Source organism: Canis lupus, chromosome 25 (assembly GCF_048164855.1).
Source record: "Canis lupus baileyi chromosome 25, mCanLup2.hap1, whole genome shotgun sequence".
NCBI classification, from domain to species: Eukaryota; Metazoa; Chordata; class Mammalia; order Carnivora; family Canidae; genus Canis; species Canis lupus.
Window position 1 is genome coordinate 36,441,147 of NC_132862.1, and position 23,984 is coordinate 36,465,130.

Below are 23,984 nucleotides of genomic sequence, written 5' to 3' on the forward strand. Positions count from 1 at the left end.
TAGCTCATTAGAGCTCCTTTTTACTTGTTAGATGGGATGCTTCCCAGTTCATGAATCATTGAATAAAGCCAATTAGATCTTTAAATTTACTCAGTTGAATTTTGTTTTAATAACATAGAAAAGAAATAAACTTGCATTCCACAAAAAAAAAAAGGATAGGCACCATTAACTTCCACATGCATTTATTCCAAATCTTTATTTAAACGCAGATTTGCTTTTGATGTTCAGAAAGCATCTCTTTGGCAAATGCCATTAAATTTGGAGTTACAGTCTTCAGAATATACCTGATTTCCTGTTATGAGAGCACAGCGCTTGTGATCCGTTGGTCCAATTATGAGAAAACTAGGAGATAAAGCATAGACATTTGAGCACTTATTTTAAAATAATGGTTATGTTTCTTAAACTCTTATTCAGCCAAACATGTATAGGTAATTCTTCAGCAGCCAAAATGTGGCAGAGGTTTTAGAATAGATTCTTCTTTTATTTTCAGTGATTGTATTCATGCACTCTTGATTTGCTTTCCCTTCACACTCTTTCTCCTGGGATGTCTCTCTTATCTGAAGAATATTACTGTAGAAGTTCTAGCCTGAAGAGTAAAAAGCATCCCTGTCACTTCCTTCCCTCTCAACCCTTGAATTGCATGTAATCATCAAGTTTTACCTCCAGACCAGTCCCTATATCCATTCACTCCTGGGCCAGGCTGCTACTGTCTTTCCCTTATCTCTGATCATAGTCTTTTGACTGAACTTCAATTTCAGTTTCACTTTCCATCTATTCATTCCCCACACAGCAAAATAATTTTCTATAAAATGTAATTAGGTATTAAAAGTTTTTCTCTCTTTTTAAAAATTTTTTGGAGAGGGAGAGTAGAGGGACAGGGAAGAGGTAGAAAGGCAATCTTAAGCAGGCTCCATATCCAGCGCAGAGCCTGATGGTAGGGGCCACACTAGATCATGACCTGAGCTGAAACCAAGAGTTGGACACTCAATTGACTGAGCCACCCAGGCACCCCTAAAATGTAAGTTTTTGGTAAAGACTGTGTGGTAATAGGTATCACGGGAGCTGCAAAGCAGTAACTTCATGGGGACTTTTTTTTTTAAGTTAAAGAATGAAGTTTAAGTTAAAGAATGAAGTTATATTCTTCATTGACTTTAATTCTATGATAAGGAAAATACGTGAAGGTGCTCTAGTGATGTGTAAAGAAAACAAGGCCATAGAGGAGAATATATAAATTGTATGTGACACTAAAGAATTTTAAAGCACTCTTACATACATTATCTCATGTTGTTCACCCAAGAACATTGTGAGGGAAGCTTCACCATTCTTTTCATACAGATAAAGAAATTTATATCAATAAGTTTAGGAAAATATTCTTCTTTTTAAAAGATTTATTTATTTATTTTAAAGAGAGAGAGCAGTGAGAGGAGCAGAGAGTGAAGAGAGACTCTCAGACTCCCTGCTGAGCAGGGAGCCCAACACAGAGCTCCAGCTCATGACTCCAAGCTCATGACTTGAGGCAAAATCAAGAGTCTGATGCTTAGAGCAGCCCAGGTGGCTCAGCGGTTTAGTGCCACATTCAGCTCAGGGTGTGATCCTAGAGTCCTGGGATCAAGTCCCACGTCAGGCTCCCTGCATGGAGCCTGCTTCTCCCACTGCCTGTGTCTCTGCCTCTCTCTCTCTCTCTCTCTCTCTCTCTCTATCTCTCTCTCTGTCTCTCATGAGTAAATAAATAAAAAAATCTTTAAAAAAAAGAGTGTGAAAAAAAAAGGTGTGATGCTTAACTGACAGAGCCACCCTGGTACTCCAAGTTTAGAATATTCTAGGGGCAAAATTTCAAACTCCTGCTTTCTGATTCCTGCTTGGGAGATGTTTTTATACATTCCAAATGCTTTTATTTATAGGGGAATTTTACCTTGCATTTATTATACAGTAGATAGTTGCTGAAATTATTTTAAATGAGGTCTAATGGGCTTAAAAATTATAGTCATTATCATTTCTTAGCTATTAAAATTTCCAGGTATCATAGTGAGCACTCTCTATCCTACTTCTCATTATTAGTACATGTTAAAAAAAGAGAGAGGAAGCAAAGAAAGGGATAAAGTTATAAAAAAGAAAAGAAGGGAAAAGGAGGGAGAGAAGGAAGAGAAGAAGGAGGAGGAAAGATTTAAAAAATAGCCTGGACATCATGGAAGCTTATTAAAAATACTTTTCTATCAATAAAACAATATCACTGCTGCCATTCTTCCCTCTCAAATAATTACTTACTCATTTTTTTTCCACAAAAGGGTATTGATTTATCCACATCCATTTTCCTGGGGATGTAACATATAGTCCAATCCAACCAGGACTTCCAGGTTTTAAAGTCCTCTGTATGAACTCCTTAAAAGGAAATAGTATATTCATTTATTAATTTATTGAAAAAAATTTCAGTGCTCTCTATAGAATATGGCACTATGCCAGACATCGATGGAATGGTATATAATCATTTTTTTAAGATTTATTTATTTATTTATGAGAGAGAGAGAGGCAGAGACACAGGAGGAGGGAGAAGCAGTCTCCATGCCAGGAGCCTGACTAGGGACTCGATCGCAGGACTCCAGGATCGTGCCCTGGGCCAAAGGCAGGCATCAAACCACTGAGCCACCCAGGGATACCCTATAATCATTTCTTTAATAAAGAATAGTTTTTTAAAAAAAAAAATAAACAATAGTAATTATATAATGACTAATGAATGTTCAAAACAATGACTAAATCACCCATGCTTCTTAGAATTGCACCTAGCAATTCTTCCTTGGGTACTTAGATTCTGTTTTTGATCCCTTACCAGCTCTTTAAAAGTTTAGATCACTGGTAAATGTGCTTGTAGATTTGCACAATCATGTTGACTCTCGGAGGAGGGGGCAAGATGGCAGAAGGGTAGGGTCCCCAAGTCACCTGTCCCCAACAAGTTACCTAGATAACTTTCAAATCATCCTGAAAACCTACGAATTCGGTCTGAGATTTAAAGAGAAAACAGCTGGAATGCTACAGTGAGAAGAGTTCACGCTTCTATCAAGTACAACTTGTTTTTGGCCACTCTGCACTGAGCAAAATGACTAGAAGGAAAAACTCACCTCAAAAGAAAGAATCAGAAACAATCCTCTCTCCCACAGAGTTACAAATTTGGATTGCAATTCAATGTCAGAAAGCCAATTCAGAAGCACAATTATAAAGCTACTGGTGGTTCTAAGAAAAATAATGTTGACTCTCATTCCAAGTTTTAGAAGAAATTGAAAACATGTAGCATTTCTCTTGGTTCAGCAGCCAGTCTTTTGAGCACAAATAATTATTTCCTAAAGGAAAACATAGAAAGAAAATTAGACTTTACAGTCAAAAAAGTGTGAATAGTACCATATGTGATTAAAGGGCAGCTCTATTAGCAGAAGAAGAATGAGATTAATTCATTAATCTGTATATTTCTGGAATAGAAGCAGGATTTGGGGTCAGGGGTTGGGGAGAAAGAAGAATGTGACTTCTGACCCCCATAATTAGAAGTAACAAATATTTAATATTTTTGATTATTTATAACTAACATAAGTGAGAATTTATTGCTTAATCTCTACTATTTCATCTAATTCCTTTTCTTGAGGTTGTCCTTACAACCTGAACTTCATTTTCACGAGATTGCTTACCATCAGCATTACTTACATTATTGCCCTGGATATTTTGATCCACTTTCCTGTGCTTTTCATTCAGTGTCTCCTTGAACTTGAATAGACCCTCCTTAGACTTCCCTTCCTTCTTCATCTAAATTAAACTTAAATTGTGCGGTTTAATTGTACTTCCATCTCAAAAACAAAGTCCTTAACCTAGTTGTTTGTGAACATCTCCTTGTCTTCTACCTGACTGGAGAGTTGTCAAGATGACTGTCATATTCATCTTTGAATTTCCTATCATATAGCCCTTTTATTATAGTATTTAATTGTTGAATGATTGAATTAAAGAGCATGTCATATTTTTCATTGCTAATATTTTAGTTTGTCATATATGAGCTTAAATTTTTATAAAAATTTATTTTAGGAAATTGAATTAATATGTGTAACTAAGATGGGAAATAAAAGTAACATCAGTACAGATGAGGAAGACTATCAAGGAATAATTTTGAATATATAAAACGTCATATATATTCTTAACCATTGATATATTTTGTACCAGGGCAAGCACTGCCAATCTTGAATAATTATAACTTTATAAAATATTTGTAGACTCAGGATAATTCAAATCTATTGTCAATTATACCAGTACATAGGCTGTGCATTAAAAAGTATAAGATGACTTCAACTATTCCTCTCAGTTTATGACTTGAAAGAGACTATTTACTATTATTATCAAGAAGAGGTCATTTGGACTAAGTAATTGCATTATGTGACTATTGATAGAGTGGTCAATAAAGTATAGTTGTAGAGCTGCAAAACACACTAAAATGTTCTAAATGTTTAGTGTAATATATTAAAATGTAAAAAAAAAAAAAGGATACAAAATGTGGATACCAATTGTCCAAAAGAATTATTACAGTGAACTCAGGTTCAAGTGTTATCTTTTAAAATAAGAAGAAATATCCTGGGGATGAGGATGGAATAAAATATTTATTGAGCAACACTCTGTACCAATTCCTGTCTCAGATGCTTTACATAATAATAACAACAAACACATAGAGCCACTATAGCGGGCCAGGTGGGTTTCCTAACATATTTAGTTTTTAAAACTATATGATAGAGGAACATGTTAAATGACACCATGGACATACGAGCAGAAAAATCCAGAATATGAAAAATTATACATAACCATGATCCATTCTTCTTTTTCTGACAAATAAATGGCAAAGAGAAAATAGAAGTAGGTAAAGAGGATCTACAGATTAAGAGACACAAGAGACATTTTAACCACATGCCAATTGTGGTCTTTGTTCTGATTCTGATCCTAACAAATCAAATGAAAGAAACAAAAAAGACATTTTAACGCTGACTGGATAGTAAACGATCTTAAGCATTATTGATGATTTTGTTTTAGGAATGGTGGTGGATAGGATTAAAAAATTCTTAGGGAAGTTTTAAAATCTCTCAAGACTCCTGCCCTCTAGTGTATCCTCTGTATGAAATTCCCTTTCTTTTGGAGTCAGAACTGTGATTATGATGGAATATCATTCCCATGATTAAGTTATATAGTTTGGCAAGATGAGAAGATTTTAAAGACTACAGAAAGGTTCCCAGTCCGTTGATTTTGAGTAAATGAAGAGATTATCCCAGGTGGGCCTGACTTAATCAGATGTGAGATCTTGAGAACAGGACTGAGTCTTTTCTAAAGAGAAAGGTAATTTCTATTTTAGGAATTGGGTTTTCATGTTTTGAGAGACCAGAGTGACACATGGCAAAGAAATGAAGGGATTATATATGAGATTACAGTTGCCCTGGATGACAGCCAGCAAGAAAGAAGTGAATTCAGTCTTACAAATAGGAGTAACTGAATTGTACTAAAAGCCACATGAGCTTGCAAGAGGAACCTCAGCTAGAGAAAGATGTGTGATCTTGTTAACACCTAAACTATATCTTATGAGACCCTGAATAGAAGATTGAGCTACATTGTGCCCAGACTCCCAACCCATGGAAAATGTGAGGTAATAAATAATTATTGTCTTAAACTGCTAAGTATGTGGTAATTTGTTACATATCCAGAGAAAAGTAACACAGGATGTATAATGGTATTGTGTTTGTGTAAAGCAACAGGAGCCCTTAACTGTAAGAATTACATACTGATATATTTAAATATTAAATTCTAACAGGTATCAAGCTGATCATTGCTTTAATGTAATCTGGTTTGGGGAGTGATGATGGGGAAGACATAATTAATACTGATTAGATACTGACATGTTGATCCTGTTTGAAAGGTACATGGAGATTTATTATACAAGTCTTTACTTTTATTTTTCATAATCCAAATCTCAAAATATCTTATGAAGTAGACTTTATTATTTTATGTGCATTATGGGCTGGCAAGCTGGAGACCCAGGGAAGAGGTGATATTGAAGCTCCTATACAAAAGCAGTCTGGAGGGCCAATTCCCTTTTCCATTGGGGAGCCTTAGTATTTTTTTTTTCTCTCTTAAGGCTTTTGATTGGTTGAATGAGACCCAGGCATAGTATAGAAGGTAATCTGCTTTACTCAAAATCTACTAATTTAAATGCCAATCTTATTAAAAAGTAATTTCACCGCAACATCTAGATCAGTTTTGGTCAAATATCTGAGTACTGTGTGTGGCCCAGCCAAGTCAACACTAAAATTAACCATCAACTCTGGTTTAATATTTAATATTAATACACTAAATATTCTATGATGTAGGTATTATATCCCACTTGAAAGTTTAGAAAATTCCTGTATAATCTGCCTAAATTCATGTGACCAGTTGGAATCTCTTCATTCAGACATAGAGCAGACAAAAAGGAACATTACCTGCTAGAAGGCTGATAATTACTTTCTGGGAGAAATCCATTCTTTTGTCTGTACTCAGTGCAAAGAAAAAAATATAGTGAGAAACATTTGAAAATGAATAGCAACCTACGTATGTGAGAATAAAAAGAACAAAACAAGGACAGTCAATTAAAATTCAAAGTCCCTTTCTTCTATTTTTACTCTTCTCTTTCCTGAGAAGTAGCCTTTTTTTTTTTTACCATATCTACTCCTACTCTTTAGGTGCTGATAACAATTCTAAATATTATGTGCATTCTTAAACTCCATATCTATTACTTTTTGTATATTATTTTCTTTTTCCTGCTGAACTTTTAAATTAATGTTATTTCTTCTTGGTCTAGACCAAAAAAACAAACAAACAAACTCCTTTTACCATATCAATTTCCTTTAGCATCTTGTAGCATTTTTGTAGATTGTTTTCATACAGCCTGAATTCATTGTTTTCCAGGAACACAGAACAGCTGATACGTGAAATGTCTTTTCATTACATTTTTTTAAAGATTTCATTTATTTATTCATGAAAGACACAGAGAGAGAGAGAGAGAGAGAGAAAGAGAGAGAGGCAGAGACACAGGCAGAGGGAAAAGCAGGCTCCATGCTGGGAGCCCAACATGGGACTCGATCCCGGGACCCCAGGATCATGCCCTGGGCCGAAAGCAGGCGTTTAAACCGCTGAGCCACCCAGGCTGCCCTTTTCATTACATTCATGCACTAGTTTTACTTTAAAATCAGCACACACACACACACACACACACCTCTCCCTTCTTTATTTGTTCCAAATGTATGCATGAAAAAATTATTTTGCTTGATTATTCTTGTTTTAAACTTAAGTTAAAATCAAATTTATTCATAATTTGAAGGCATTACTACAATGGTGCCCTTTTATGTACATTTAAAAATCTGATGCCAGTTTCTCTTTGGGAGAAACTAATTCTTTATGTAAACTTTTAGGATCATGTCTTTATCCATGATGTCCTGAAATATGAAGTGGATAGATCAATTATCTATCTGTCTATCTATCTATCTATTATCTATCTATCCACCTGTATCTATCTACCTATATCTATCTATCCATCCATTTATCATCTATCTATATCTATTTGCATATCCTATTCTGAATTTGGTAGGCTCCTATAAGCTGGAAACTCATGGTTTGGGGCTTTGTTTTTTTTCTCCTGAAAAAAAAATTATAATATATAAATATGTAAATATACAAATATATAAATATACATATTTATTTTATTATTTCATGTCTATTTTTCCCCCTATTCTTTTAGAGAGACATCTTGTCTGGATGGACAATATTTTGTGTCTTTGTCTCAGATTTTTTTATACTTCTTGATATTTATTGATTTTTTTCTGGACACTTTTCTCTATACTCTGGGATATTTCATTAGCTACCACGAATTTTTAGATAGAAAGAACACAGGAAACAGTCAAGCTATGCAGTAAACCACTACACTACTCTCTTTTTCCACTCCAGAACCATAATAAGGGGACACATGCCTTTTGTACCAGCCACCACTCCACAAGTAAGGAGACCTCGTTTGTTCTAGTTATGTATCTCATTTGTTTTTGTTTTTTGATTTTGGTATGATATAGTGGCAAATGCTACTATGTGAGTGCAGTAAAAGGTTGTCAAGACAACAATCTAAAAGAGCATTCCTTAGAAAGTGTTCCAGCTAATTACTTTTCTTTAGACTTCTCTTTACATTTTGTACTCTCCTTTCTGAAAAAGAGCCCTGCCAGGGTTTTGCCATAAGAAATAGTTTCATCTGCATAGGGTTGTTTGCTGTACTTTCTTTACACTGTGATTCTCTCCATTGATTAATCCAATAACACTATCCCCACTGCCTCTCATTTCCTTTCCAATGTTCTACCCTTTTCATACCCCGTGCTCTTATTAATTTATTCTAGTTTGATACATTTTGCTGGTCTAATCCAGAAACTTGGGAGAGAGTAGATGTAAATATTTATAGTCAATACTTTGTTTTGAACCTGGAAAATATTTTTAAACTGGTCAAATGTAAGCACAAATTTAATAGAAACAAATATTGAAATTGCTATTAATTTGTTAGAATAATATCACTAGGAAAAAATATTGTCCCTACTAATATTTTATCAGTGTGTCAAATTTCATTGATTTCTTCTCAATAACATCTTTCTCTAAAGCAATGATTATTGCACCAGTTATATATTTTATCACTTACATATTACAGAAAAGAGAAGTGAGTCTCAGCAGGTCAATGGTAGCCTGTAAATACCATATTTAGTGCCTAAAAGAGACCATATGTCCTGAATTTTGAAGGCTTAAAAAAATCTAATAATTATTAAATGTACAACTAGAATTGCTGGTTAGCAGATACTAATGCTTACTTAGATGGACTCATGAAAACTAATATCAGTCATCTAATGTTGACTGTTATCTAGGTAGAGAATTTCATATTCTTAGAATTTGATTTCAAGTAAAAGTTGAACATATTTGAGGAATATTATTGGTTGACAACTTCCCAGTAAAAATGCTGTATAAAGTACAGAAAAATTACATTAAATAGAATATTTAGTTGGTCTTTAAAATATCTGATATTTTCCCTGTTGTATTAGGAAAAATACAAAAACAAATCTAATCACTCAAAACAAAAACAGATCCTTTACTTCTTTGTCTTCTTCAGTGAAGTTGCCTTGAGACTCACTCATATTCAAACATCTCATCTCAAAGGCCACTAGAGTTTATGTTTCCATGTCAATATTACATATAAAATAGAACCCATGTTAGCCCTACATTTTTAGGAATGACTGTTTCAAGAGAAAAAGAGAAAATTATAGAAATTCATGAATTGGAATTGGTCTAGTTGTTTCAAAAAGAACAACTATAGATTATGCTCATTAAATATCACTTTAGGGTAAAAAAGTCACAGAAGTACATTTAAAATGATTTTTAAATGGATCATTTGTCTTTTTAAACCATCACATTGGTACATTTAAATCATAATCTCTGAAAATAGTACCAATGAACACATACTCTTTTTGTCAAGATACATCACCAATGTTTGATAAAATGAGTCAACTTTTTAGTGGAGGCTCTTCATAAGAAAAGATGTTGAATAAATGTTAATTTTGTATTTGACTTTCTTAGTTTTTCTTACATTTAAAGTAATTTTGAATATTACCAATTTATTGCTACAATGTGGAGTTGATCTTGATATTAAGAGAATTAAAAATTGGGGTACCTGGGTGACTCACTTGGTTAAGTGTCCAACTTGATTTTTGGCTCAGGTTGTGATATCAGAATTATGAGATCAAGCCTCCCTATCAGGATCCCTCCCTGCCCCCAGTGGGCAGTCTGCTTGAGATTCTCTTTCTCCCTCTTCCTCTGACCCTCCCCCCCACTTGTGCACACATGTTCTCTTTCTTTCTTCTCTGAAATAATTTTTTTTTAAAAATTAAAATATAAGTTCCAAAAGTGCAAAAGTAAATAAAAACTCCATACTCACCCCAAAAGTTCAGGCAAATCAGTGTGATCATAAAAATAAGGATCCCAATGCAGCTGCAAACTAGCATAAAACAATAATATTGTAGATACAGGGAGAAACCTAAAATATTGAGTTTTTTTGGTGAAGATTAGAGCTTATTTGATTATTCACTTTATAAAAATGTTCCTGTTTATTTTTATTACAAGATAATCCATGCTTATTATAGAAGTGACACTAAAATTTATGATTAATTGAAAATGAAAAATATTTATAGTCCAAATCCAAAGAGATGTTACTGTTATTTAACATGTTGGGTTGTATTGTCATTGTCTTGTTTTGTTAATTATTTGGTGATGGTCTTGATGACTTAAAGTGATTTATTAAATTCTATTAACAAATTCACTTATTTGTTAATGAATTTATGTAAATAATATACATAATTTATAGTTAATGTAGTTATATATGTATTTATGTTAATATATAAAATATAAAAGAAAATGTATATTTTATATTGTCTACATAGAATACAATATATTAAATAATATAAATGTATTATATCTAGAATAATTCTAGATATAATATATATAAAGTTATTATAAATGGAATTATTTTTCTTAATTTTATTTTGGATTATTCCTTGCCATGTGCATATGTACTACATGTATTATTTATTTTGACAACTCATTGTTAGAAATAAAAGAAAGAAAGCATTTATTGAACTTCTATTATATACCAATCACAATACTAGTAATATTCATGCTATTTCACCTTTATACATGATATATTGTATTCTCCTGGATGATTTTTTGGACAGAAATCGGTGTCAGTCTAAGCATCATAGATCTCTGATTAATGGCGCTTATATAGAATTCATGCCACAGTACTCCCTTGGATCACAGTTGGCAGGAATGATCCCTTCACAAAGGAGGAAACAGGGAGCATCTAAAAACATTGAGTAGTAATATATATATACATATACACATATATATATACACAAGATATATATAAATATATATATTTTTTAGATTTAAAAGCTTTTAATGACATAGCATATATTTAACAGGGCAAAAGTTGAGAGGTATAGGTCAGACGATTGAATACTAGGCCAAGCGACCACCTCTCTGCTCAGGCCCGGCCTCTGGAGTTCATTCCTATCAATACCATTTTGATTGTGCAGTAAGATGAAAATTTTGTCATTACAATCGTTACAGTGACAAAGAAATGCAAGGTAATGAAGCTAATTATGACGCAGTGTGGCAACACACGAGCAAGTAACCATTAGAGTAACATGACTTTGTCCAGTAAATGCTTCAGTTCCACTTGTACACTTACCAATGATTTAAAGGGTTTATTATACATCTAGTATTCAATATATATAGTTATTCTCTTTCAGTTTTATGTATTTTCTATCACATCTGAGCACTTTTGAACAAGTTGGATATATATACTCTCCACAAACAAGGTGAACACAGATATCCTTTTGCATGCAGATATCGTAGAAAATTGTCTCAATCTAGCCATGCTAGTCAATTTGTCATCCTAGCCAAAGAGCAAGTCAAATAATCTGATATTCAGATGATTATTCCTCAGTTTTTGTTAGTTTATAAAAAAGCAAGGACTTAATACCAAACCTTGGTTGTACATTTCACAATTTAACTTTTGAGTTATAATAAAAAGTGCTGTTTCTCAAATCTGAGTAATATGTGTATGTTTTACTTTCATTTTTAAGGACTTAATGCATCTGATTATGTATAGTACACACTTCTAGAATGTCCTGTATGGAGTAAAACTTTTGAAATTTACTGATCAATTGTCTGTATTACAGAATAAATCCAAAAAAGTTTTTTTTTCTTGCTTTTACTTCTGCTTTAGCAAAAGTAAAAAGGCCTCTACTTGGCTGAAAATCCTCAAAATACATTTCTGTGGTTTTATGATACCAATCCTGGCATAGAGATCTGCAGTTAACTGGTTCCAAATTTTGCTAGAAAGAGAAATTTTAAGCTCGTTCCCAATAAGATTATAGCTATAAATTAAAAATTATTTTTATACATATAAGCCAAAATATACATACTACATAAATCCAGATAAAGAGAGAGTTAAGTACCTAAAGTGCATTACCATAGCCCATTCTGGAATTCTTAACTGGCCATTGGCCAATATCTGGAGTAATAGTAAGAAATCATTCTGCGAAATCTGTTATCACTCCTGCAAGAGCACTATTGTGTTATCTATATCTGCTTTATAATCAGAAATTTTTCTTTCTGGATTTAGTACCAGGATTAATCACATTTGTCTTAAGCGTAGGTGTGACTATGATGCAAGCTGAATAATTAATAATGCTTCACTTACTCATCAAAACAAAGAAGTTTAGAAACAAATTTATAATGAGCACAAACATGCTGACATTACACACATTTTGCTAATTGCAGTCCTAATTTATTTTTCTTGCCTTATCCTTCTTTCGCTCACAATGTAAATAGATGTTTATTTCATATTTTATGTACCTATACTCAGATTTTATACATTTTTATTCACTTTATTATAAGGTGGCTTAGAAATTAAAGAAAAAGTAGTCAATAATTTAGTTTAACATCCACATAAACTACCATAAGAGAGGTTGGCTTTATTTTAAGTAAGAATTATGAGATTTAAAAAGAAAAAGATCTCCCACAAGGCCACACATTTACTCTGTGGGGCTTAGGATCCAATTAGTCGATTTGATTCCAATGGTCTTATTTTTTTACTACATCAGAGTAGGTCACTAGTGAAAAAGGACGTGTTTGCTTCCTGATATTTAGAAACAAATAGCACATGAAGATGTTCAACAAGAGTCCAGAGGGTAGAGCTGTGGTTGTCAACAACAATTTCAGATTCCTGGCCCTTGTCCCAGCCTACATCATGGCTATTTCAACAGGATTGCTTTACAAATTCATTATAGACAGACTTAATTTAGATATCAATATATTGTTTATTAAACATATCTATAGAATCTGGGACAGATCTAAAAGCAAGCAAACACAGAAACAAACTTTGACCCAAATATAACAGCCCTAAGTGCCAAAAGTTCGTTTTATTTTGCCCTTCTCTCATTTCCAATGGATTATTCTGCCAATCTTATGGATCTTTTGTGAAGATTAAAAAATACAATATGTATACATAAAAATGCTTTTTATGCTATAAAACACTATAGAATCCCTGCTACTCCCATCATTAGTACTAGATTTTTACTTTCCCAGGATGGTAGGTATCTTCATATATATATCCTACCCATATAATTGCATCCAAGAATCTTATATTTTGTAAGATGAATAATTTCTGTAAAAATGCTATTTTTGACCTTTTACTTGAAAATTATACTTTTTACTTATGCTATAACATTGAGGGGATTATACATCATTGTATTAGTATCTGTCTTTGTGGCTTGCAAAAATACTGCATTTTTCATGTTTGCACAAATCTAAACAATGTATCATAGACAATTTATGATCTTTTTTAAGTCCCAGAATATAATTAATTTTAATTCTTTAAAATATTCAAAGATATTAATCTTTTTAAGAGAGTAATGCAATTTTAAGCAGGAATTGGAATGAGGGAAGACAATATTCCTACCTTTATATTTCTGCCTGAATTTGAAACGATTCTTGTAATTCAATACCATATAGCCATCTGCATTCTCCATATTTTAATGTGATATTACCCAGAAAATAGTATAAAAGAAATGGAAAATACTTTTAGCCTTAGATATTTCTCCTAGGCACAATATACAAAAACTGAAAGGAAGCCCAAAAATACTCAAAATTTACTCAGGCATGGCTGTTTAAAACCACACAGGATGTGTTGATAAAATACAAATGAATAGCCAAGTTAATTTCTGGTTAAACTTCTGTATCTTCAAGGTAAAAGTGGCTATACTGTTCCATTTTTCAACAGATATTTATTGTGCATTTACCATGTACCAGCCAGTTGTCTGCAGTGTATTAGGAACATAATAGTGAACAGGATAAAAATGCCTGCTATCCTCATGCCTTTTATATTCTAGTAAAAGGAAAAAAATGAAATACACGAAATAAATATCAAACAAATGAGAGAACAGTGTCTAGCTAGTTCAGAATAAAATTTTAAATTATAAGAAAAATTATTAAAATTTTTTAAATTAAAAATAAAATAAATAAATAAAAGAAAAGAAAAATGAAAATATACATCTTGCTAGTTGGGGGCACATCTGACCAATAGTCTAGAGAAAAATGCTTGTATGAGGCAAAACAAAAAATAATAGATCAGTAAGTCTCAAATTGCTGGGAACAAGAGTCATTATGAATAGAATAACTTTTAAAAAATGTTTTTTTCAGAAAAATTCCTGGCAGAGAGATTTTTTTCCCTTAAGTGTGGACATTACTTTTATATCTCAACTTGCCTGGGCTACAGGGTGCCCAAATATTTGGTCAAACTTTCTGAGTGTTTTTGTCGAGATGGTTTTGGATGAGGTTCATATTTAAAGCAGTAGACTTTGAGGAAAGTACATTGCTCTCCATGATGTAGGTGGAACTCCTCCAATCAGTTGAAGGCCTGACTAGAACAGAAAGACTGGCCTCTTAAGAGGCTCTTAACTCTAGGAAACAAGCTGAGAGTTTCTGGAGAGGAAGTGGGTGGGAGATGTGGTAACTGGGTGACAGGTATTAAGGAGACATGATGTAATGAGCACTGGGTGTTACATACAACGGATGAATCACTGAACTCATGCAAGACCCAGAATATGCAAATTTTCATCCAAGCTGCCTTAGAAACACTCCAGATTACATATCATTCATTCAATTTTTAGCCAGTGATCTGGATTTTTCATTTTCTTTTTCTAAGTTTTCTATTAGCCAGCCCTCACCACAAGGCCTATGATTACCTCCATACCAACCAAGGACCACACCATCATATACCCAAACCCTTCTACATTCCATTGCACTCATAGAAATTGATCCCAAATGAATATCTTAATATTTTGATAACCCATGTACCAAGGATCATCACCACTCTATCTGCTTCTAGTCATTGAGTCCCCATTGTCCTCAGCCTAACTGACAAAATCCCATTCAAAAAATCTACTTCTTGAAGCCACTCAGTTACCAGTTTTTCTAGGAAGTGTGGTCCCTAGAAAACAAAGCCTGAGTGAAAGACATCTAACCTTTTTTTGCAGAAGTGCAACACAGGGAAACAGGAATGAGTGGTAGGGGGATGAGATAGGAAAAAAGAAAAAATGAAAAGTATAAGTTGAGCACTACTCAATATCAAGGATAATTTTTTTACCTCATAGGATCATCTTTAGAAAAGTCAGTTAAACTACTTTGTCTCAGGAGCAGAAGCAGAACAAGGGAGGAAAACTTATCCATTGCTCTAGTCCTTACTTTGGTAAAAAGTTTGCTCTACATGGCACTACCTTTATCACACTTGTGCATTATACATGTGTTCAAACAGAGGAAAATATCTTTCAGTGGCAACTGGTAGGTCATAGGTTGGGTGTTTCGGGATCACATAATGACAGCATCAGAAAAGATAATATTGGGCTTGCTTTGAATCAGTTGTCATAACAATTAGTCTAAATGGTTGTCCAAAATCCCTGAAAGAGTTATGACTACAACTGTCTGAGGTGGTTCTCAGGAGATGATCGATACAGAAACAATAGTAAAGTGAATATAAGGGAAATGGATACAGCATACCATAATTCTTTGTGTTTGCAGATGATGGCACTGCAAAAGATTTGTGGATACCAAGGTAAATTCATTTTGGAGTATGAGTCTACATTACAAGACATAGTGTTGCCCCATTCAATATGATAAAGTGTCAATGTAATCAATCTCCCACCAGGCTACCCAGCTGTCCTTCCCTGAATTGGTATCTTATATGAGACTTAGATTTAGCCTCTGTATTTGGCATGTTAGAAATTCATTAATTCCAAGTCATTGTTGGGTAGTAGAAAACCACATTGTTGATTCCATGAATGGTCTCCAGTTTGGCTGCCACGCTACTTTATAGTTGTCCATTGACCCAACATAGGTGTTTCTGGAGAGAGACTTCCAGATGTCCCCAACACATATCATTTTATCTACCTGATTACTGAGAGTCTCCTCTTCAGTTGTGGATATTACTTATTGGTATTTACACAAGGATGAATATCTTCACAGTTTGTGTCCATTCTGAATAATCCTTACATATACTTCTCCCCTAGATTTCTCTGTCATTGATTTTCCAATTTTGTTTTTTTGGAGTTCTTGACCAGCCATCTAACCCAACAATCTCTGACCATGAGCCAGTTTAGATTTATTTTTAAAAATATTTTATTAAAAATATTTTATTTATTTATTTATTTGAAAGAGAGAGAGCACAAGTGGGGTGGAGAGGTAGGAGAGGGAGAGAAGCAGACTTCCCACTGAATAAGGAACACAATGCAGGGTTCTATCCCAGGACTGCAAGATCATAACCTGAGCTGAAGGCAGATGCTTAACCAACTGAGCCACCCAGGTGCCCTTCCAGTTTAGATTTATATCTCTGGGTATTCATCTTTCCTGCCAGATGGACAACCAGATACATCACCCAAATTTCTATTTAATGTGAAGACTCACTTCTGTCTCTCAAAGTCACTCCCCCACCCAAAATTGGATTGTAGTGTGGCATCTATTTCTAGCTGGAATATATCTTATTTCCACTGATAAAACTTTTCGTTTTACATCTCCCCTATATGACCATATGGAATCTTTTCCAAAACCACCTCCCCACCCTACTCCAAGGCCCTATACATGGTTGAGGTGAAGAGAGAGAATTAATAAAAGATGCACCATGGAAATATGAGCCATCTGTTCATGTAGTTTATTGTGCTTTTTTGGAACTCTTCAGGCCTGGCCTCCAATATACTTATTTTGGATTTATGATAGAAAACTGTTGTGCATTTCTAAATTTAGGGTCCATGGGGTCAAACTAGTCAAATTAGATCAGATTCTTGCTGGTGAACATATACTGTAGTAGAGTCATAGGATGTTTACTGCTTATTTTGTTCACCAATTACAATTAGCATAATGTCATCAAAGTAATAAATTTATTTTAGCAATAAATTCTGAGCTATGTCCTGTTCTGAAATATAGCAAGATAATCTAGTATCCTCCGGGATATAGTATGGCAGAAATCAGTACAGCTAATAAATACCTGGGCTAGACACTTAAAGAAATGCTTATGGTATTTATGCTTGTAAATAAAAGCTAGTATTCCATTTTTGCAGAATGCAGTCATCCAAGAAAACAACTGGAAGCTTTCTGGGTTAGGTTTGTGAGAAGAAATGCCATAATGATATCTGTGGCCATGTTTCAATGTCCTTCAACAAGGGGGTCCAATCTTTCCTTTCCCCAAATGAGGGATTCCTGATCTGGGAAGAGCTTCAGCTAGTAACTATACTTAAGTTGAGGACTGGATAAGGGACAGTGAGCCACCTCCCTGAAAATTTGAGTTAAGATTCTTGTCAGGGGCCTCTGTGTGGGTCAGTGGTTGAGCCTCTGCCTTTGGCTCAGGTCGTAATTCTGGAGTCCTGGGATCAAGTCCCACATCGGGCTCCCTGCAGGGAGCCTGCCTCACCCTCTGCCTGTGTCTCTGCCTCTTTCTCTGTGTCTCTCATGAATAAATAAATAAAATCTTAAAAAAGAAGATTCTGCTCAACATTCTTAGAATCTTCTGAGTGTATCAAGTAGCTCTTGAGTTCCCTTCACCCCCTCTCTAGGAAGCAAGTTCAAAATCAACTACCCCTTGTCACAGATCTCTGTGAATCAAAACTCTGATTACCAGTAAGTCTTTCTGGCTTATTGCAGAAATTGAATCCACTTAACCTTCAAATCAAATAATTACTAGTGGTATCAGAAATCTGATTCCACTGTAGCAATTTCCACCACATTTCTTTTCTTTTTTTTTTTAAGATTTTATTTATTTATTCATGAGAGACAATGAGAGAGAGACAGAGACACAGGCAGAGGGAGAAGCAGGCTCCATGCAAGGAGCCTGATGTGGGACTCAATCCCGAATCCCGGGATCACGCCCTGAGCCGAAGGCAGACGCTCAACCGCTGAGCTACCCAGATACCCTCCACTACGTTTCTACAGATAACAATCACAATAGACCCTCGCCAATTGACTTTGACAATGCATTCTTAAGGTTTTGCTGCAAAACATGCCCTCTAGGTCCTCTGGGGGAATATAATTAAAATGGGGTTGTGTAGGTTGCACAGATTAGATTCATTTCAGCATAATCATTTTTCTGAGCCCTAAGATTCTATACTGTAGTTTGTGCTATGGAATTTCCAATATTTAAACATTGTTAACTATATCCAGGTTTTGGTAGCCAACCTAGCTAATCATTGATTTACCTCCTAGTGAAGCAAACATTAAATCCTAATTCAGTATCAAAAAATTCACCTTTGTCAATTCACCTATTTTATCCCATTGCAACAACATTCTTAGAATTCACTCCAATGTATGGTCTCAGGTTCTTATTAATACACATTAACTAGACATGTGATCCTACCTCTTAAAAAAAAGAAATTCCTTTATCCATTCTGTCCAAGATATTTGAATCTAGTTCTCTAACTATGAGTCTGATTGTAATAAGTGTTCATGGGATTGAATACTGAGATAGCTCAAAGATATCCAATTGAGAAATATCTCGATTTGAACATGTCTAAAGTTTATACCATAATTTTACATAATTTTCCCCACGTCCTCGCCAAATTTCAATTTGATTTTATGGCACATTTTTAGTCTGATAAGCTGTTTTATTATGCTATTTTACATTTCTTGGATTTCCCTTGACACCTTTGTTCTTGAGAAAACACCAGAAGTATGACTGGACAGTCACTCCATAAAGAGTGACTTATGGAGTCACTCATGCTCATCAGCCATATCATCAGAAGCCAGAAATAGAGAGAGGAATGCAGCAGCAGAGACACTGTAAATCTGAACTAAAGATGAATGAGGCAGGATGAAATTAAATGTTTTCAGACTGTTGGGGTTCTATAAACTTTATCCTTCAAAAAGAAAGAGGGATATAAATAATAGTGAAAGGGAAAATAAGGGAAGGGAGAGGAAATGTGTGGGAAATATCAGAAAGGGAGACAGAACGTAAAGACTGCTAACTCTGGGAAACGAACTAGGGGTGGTGGAAGGGGAGGAGGGCGGGGGGTGGGAGTGAATGGGTGACGGGCACTGGGTGTTATTCTGTATGTTAGTAAATTGAACACCAATAAAAAAAAAATAAAAATAAAAAATAAAAAAAAAAAAAGAAAGAGGGATAACCTAAAGATTATTTTTACAGTGGGGCTGTCACTCCCACCACAAACCCAGAACATACGCCAAGAGGAGAAAGTGGGGAATGGAGAGGGACAAGGCTGTTTCCTCCTCAATTTCAGAGTGTGGAGCAACTTCCTCAGTTTCAGATAGTCCCTACTCAGGGCCTCAGAGACAAGGCTGCCACTCAACTGAGAAACACAGGGCCCTGGGGATTACATTGCTCATCAGTGGGCCCACAGAGGAGGGTGTTCAGCCAGAGGATTGATTACTCTTGAGCCCTACTCATAGTGGGAAATTTCCTATGTTTTGGACTTGCTTGGAGCCTGTCACTCCTCTATTCTTTCCAAGTTCTCCCTTTTGGAATAAGAATAAGCCAACCCCACTATTGTATCTTATAAGTACATGTCTTGCCTGTTTTCAGTTTCACAACTAAAGAGGAATTTTGCCTCAAGATGAATCACACTTGGAAGTTCACCAAACATAATTTAGATAAGACGCTATACTTGGAATTGATGCTGGATAGGTTAAGACTGAGGCTACTGGGATGGAGTGAATGTATTTAACATGAAGAAGGATATGTTATTTGAAAGGCCAGAGGATGGAATATGATAAACTTTTGTCTCTCCAGATTCATCTTATTGAAGCTCTAACCTTCATTGTACTGTATTTGGAGATAGGGCCTTTCAGGAGATAATTAAGGGTAAATGAGGACATACGGTTGAGGCTTAATCTGAAATGACTGATGTCCTTATAAGAATGGATGAGATACCAGTAAGCACTCTGTCAGTCCATGCCTGCAGAAAATGAGTAATATGAGGAAATGGTGAAAAGATAGCCATCTGCAAGCGTGGTTTCACCAGACATCAATTCTCTGGTACTTTGATCCTGGGCTTCCAGACTCCAAAACTGTGAGAAAATTAATTTCTGTTATTTAAGTCACCCAGCCAGTTATATTTTGAAATGGCAGTCTGAGAAGACTAATATAAGTCCCTTTAGGATTGGATTGAGTGAATCATTATGATTTATGCTAGCCATGGTATTGAACGGGATCTTCTTTCTGAGGATCTGTCTTTTCCTTTAATAATTGGGCCCTGAGTCAGAAAACCAGCTCAGGAGGAGTAGAATTCTAGGAGTAGAATGAAGTAATAGTTTATAACTTTGAGGTTATGGTTTCCCTTAGCCTAGTGATCATCCATTTTTGGTTTATTTATTTCTATTGCAGGGGTTGAGCAAAACCCAGTGGTATGCTTGCAAGGTCTGACTATTAAATTTTCAGGACTTTGTGAGACAATCATTAAATATAGTTATAATTAAAAGTTACATTATCTAAAGCTAAAATTAAATAAACTGTATTAAAAACAAAGATAAATACTTAGCATCACTCATTTCTGGTTATTGAGCTGTGCCATTTGCCTTCTCTACTCCAAGATCCTATCAGTTTCAATGCTATCCGTAAATCCAATTCTGTGAAAACATCTCCTATTGCAATCCTTGGTCTAGAGAATAAAGCTGCAGAATGTTTCTCAGTGATGTGTATGTTCTTCTGCCAGTGTATATCTTATTGCTTTGTTAATAGGCTGCCCAACATACCATCCCATACTACGCTTGGTGGATTTTCTGTCCAGAGTATGTCCGTTACGGAATGCCAACTGGTGTAAGGATTTTTGTATGTTTATCTTCTCTTTTACTATCTCCCATAGCTATTCTGGCATTTTACTCTGCTTAGGATGGGCTATTACTTTCTTCAATCTTCTTGGATATAACAGTTTATCAGCACCATCACATTTTGCCAATTTATTAAATCTTATTTCTTAAGAGTACTCCATTGTTGATAAAATCTCTCTCATCCAGCTTTGTGTTTCTCTCTTTATCTATAACCCTTGGTATCCAATCACATTGTGGGTGCTCTAGATTGTCATTGCATATTGGTGAGGTCTTAAATTTCTCCTGAGTATCAAGGCTAACAGTTAATCTTAGTTATTGTCCTTATGATCAGGAGCGGAAGGAAGAGATGATTGTAAGGAGGATGTGCACTTTCTTTGATGGCAGAAGACTCAGTATCATCTTTAAGCAAGGATAAACTTTAGACTTTAACAATGGAGATTATGCCACTTTCAGGTTTATTAGATTTAGAGAGTTCTAGATTTTTAAGACAAATATAAGATATATATCTTACAACTCATTAAAAAGAAGACAAATCATCCTATAAAAATTGGCAAAATATCTGAGTAGACAGCTCACAAAAAAGATATATTAATTGCCATAAGCACATGAGAAAATGTTCAGCAGATTATCAGAGATAAGCAGCTTAAAACTTAAAACTACATTTGGATACCAACACATACCTACTGGAATGGTGAAAATTAAAAAGATATATCAGATGTTGCTGTTGATCTGGAAAAAAGAACTGCAACTGTTCTACATTAATGGAGGGAATGGTACAAACCCTTTAGAAGATATTTTGTGTTTATAAAATTAAACACATATTTTTGTTTTTAAAAACAGCTTTACTGAAGTATAATTAATATGCAAAAATGCACATATTTAATGAGTACAATTGGTGAGTTTGGACATATGCAAACACCCATGGTACCATTATCACAATCAAGATAATAGACATATCCATCACCTCTCAGATCACATGTTGAGTATTCTTGTCACAAAAAATACAAACATATTTTTATATGACCTAGCAAATGCACTACTAGGTATTTCCTCAAAAGATTAGAAAAGAAATGTTCACAGAAAGACTAACAGAAATACTGATGCTGGTTTTATTTATGAGAGTCAAAAAGTGCAAACAACCAAATAGAGTCATGGATAAGCAAATTATTATACATTCACACAATTAGATTCTACTCCGTAATGAAAAGGAATTGCTGGTCTATGCCACAATCTGGATGAAACTCAAAAACATTTTACTGTGCAAAAGATAACAGACTCACAAGGGTGCATGCATACCATTCTATTTATATAAAATTCTAAAACCAGCAAAATTCATCTCTGTTAATAGCTTAGTGGCTGCCTGGTTTGTGGGATGAACTGTAAAGGTACATTAGGAAACACTTTGAGGTGATGGAAATGTTTTATATTTTGAGTGAAATTTCATACCTTAATTGCTTTTCCTTAGGAACAAAACTAAATTTCACTCAGCCATGATAGTGCAATCCCTATATTCTCCTATATGTGAATTTCTAATAGTCCTCTGGATAGAATATTTTGGTGATGACATACATAGAAACGTTCATTCCTCCCCAATTTTGTAGTCTTTTTTTCTGTCTCAAAATGGAAGGAACGATCTTGTTATCTGCATTTTTATCATGAATAATTTTGAGTGATGATAGAAGTGACCAGAGCTGTATATTTAAGGCCATCTGGAAGAGTTTAATCCTGTATAAAATGGGATTATTCTTTTCACATTTTTTTCTTTTCATTTACTTTTTGTCTACTCTCCTCTCCATTCTCATTTCCTTTTCCCTTCAGTGTCCCTGTCAGAACAAATGTGGTGTTAATCCTGAAGCAGCTTGTATGACATCACCTGCCTCTGTAGATTTTTTTAATGTATTTATTGAAAGGATATGAAACATTTGAAAATTCTTATGAGGACAGATTTGAAAAGGAACCTATTTCCTGACAACCTAACACTAGCCTGATAGCACTACTGTCTTGAATATTGATGGTAATGTTCTGAGTATCTTTTATTTTCCTTTTTGTCTTTTTTTTTTCCTGTTTGTGTAGAGGTGTGTGGGTGTGCATGCAGCCATGATTGTGTCTGAGAAAGAGAGAAAATTGTTTTTGTTCTTGCTTCAGTAGCCAGCTTGAAGCATAGCTTTCTTCTCTTTGATTTCGTCACCTTTAAGATTGTCTTTCTAAACATATGATTATTGTGTCTGAGCAAATGTCTAAACACAAGTCTTAAATCATGCCTTTTAATTAATTAGTATCCTTATCTCCTACGGCCCTGGAAGTGCCCCGGTTATGTTCTTGAAACAATTGAAAAAATAGCCTCTTGAATATATTTTTGTTCAATAAGGATCTTCTGCTGAAAAAAATAGGAAAATATGAGCCTGTTAGTTCTTTACTTTTAAGTAACTTCTTCCGTCTTTAGTAAATGGTGTTTGTTTTGTGTGTGTGGTTTCCTTTTTTTTTTTTTTTTTCATTTTACAGAAGAAATTGTGGTTAGGTAATAGCGAGACTCAATCAGACACATTTTTACTTTCATTTTAAGAAATATTGCTTAAAATTGTTTTGCTTTTCTAAAATAGAGTAACGAGTTTGGAGCTGCTATAAAAAAGACTAATAACATTTTTGCATTATATTTAAAGCTTTGCAGAGAGGTTTTGGAAAGGATGACAGGAAGCCTGGTAGTTTCCCTCATTGATAACAGCAATCAAGGAACTGATGCAAAGAAGCAAGGTAAGACATTTAAAGTTGTTCAGAATGAATGTTATTGATGGAAATTATCACACGTAATGCACATGTCAAAAGCTTTCCAAGGTATGGAACAGATTTTGTTATTTTTTTTTTCCATTGAGGACGAAAAATCCTTTTTTGAGTTAATATCTCCATAAAATGAAATTTGTAACAATAAAATTCAGATTTGTAATTGGCTATTTTGTCTTTTTTTTTTTTTGCTATTTTGTCTTATAAATGGAGATTCACTGTATCTTATTTTAACTGGTAGTGGAGAGGGATTAACT

At 34.4% G+C, this 23,984-nt stretch overlaps 2 protein-coding genes across 6 annotated transcripts in view; one reads left to right on the forward strand and one right to left on the reverse strand.

Moving 5' to 3' along the window:
* CLEC2B (C-type lectin domain family 2 member B) overlaps positions 1-23,984 on the forward strand; it is a 55,147-nt gene that overhangs the window by 8,793 nt on the left and 22,370 nt on the right. For 2 of the 5 annotated variants that reach the window (XM_072799084.1, XM_072799083.1), the window contains exon 3: positions 23,610-23,700. In XM_072799084.1, coding sequence (XP_072655185.1) covers positions 23,610-23,700 — 91 coding nt within the window. Of the gene's footprint in view, positions 1-22,811; positions 22,964-23,143; positions 23,354-23,446; positions 23,468-23,609; positions 23,701-23,984 lie in introns of those variants that run through there. The other 3 variants (XM_072799085.1, XM_072799086.1, XM_072799087.1) reach the window with 3 other exon arrangements.
* KLRF2 (killer cell lectin like receptor F2) lies at positions 225-13,655 on the reverse strand. The gene is made up of 7 exons (XM_072797579.1): positions 13,586-13,655; positions 9,998-10,096; positions 6,486-6,533; positions 3,246-3,332; positions 2,825-2,829; positions 2,281-2,379; positions 225-371 (listed from the first exon to the last, which is right to left on the reverse strand). The coding sequence occupies exons 1-7, from the start codon at positions 13,653-13,655 to the stop codon at positions 225-227; spliced, it is 555 nt and encodes a 184-aa protein (XP_072653680.1).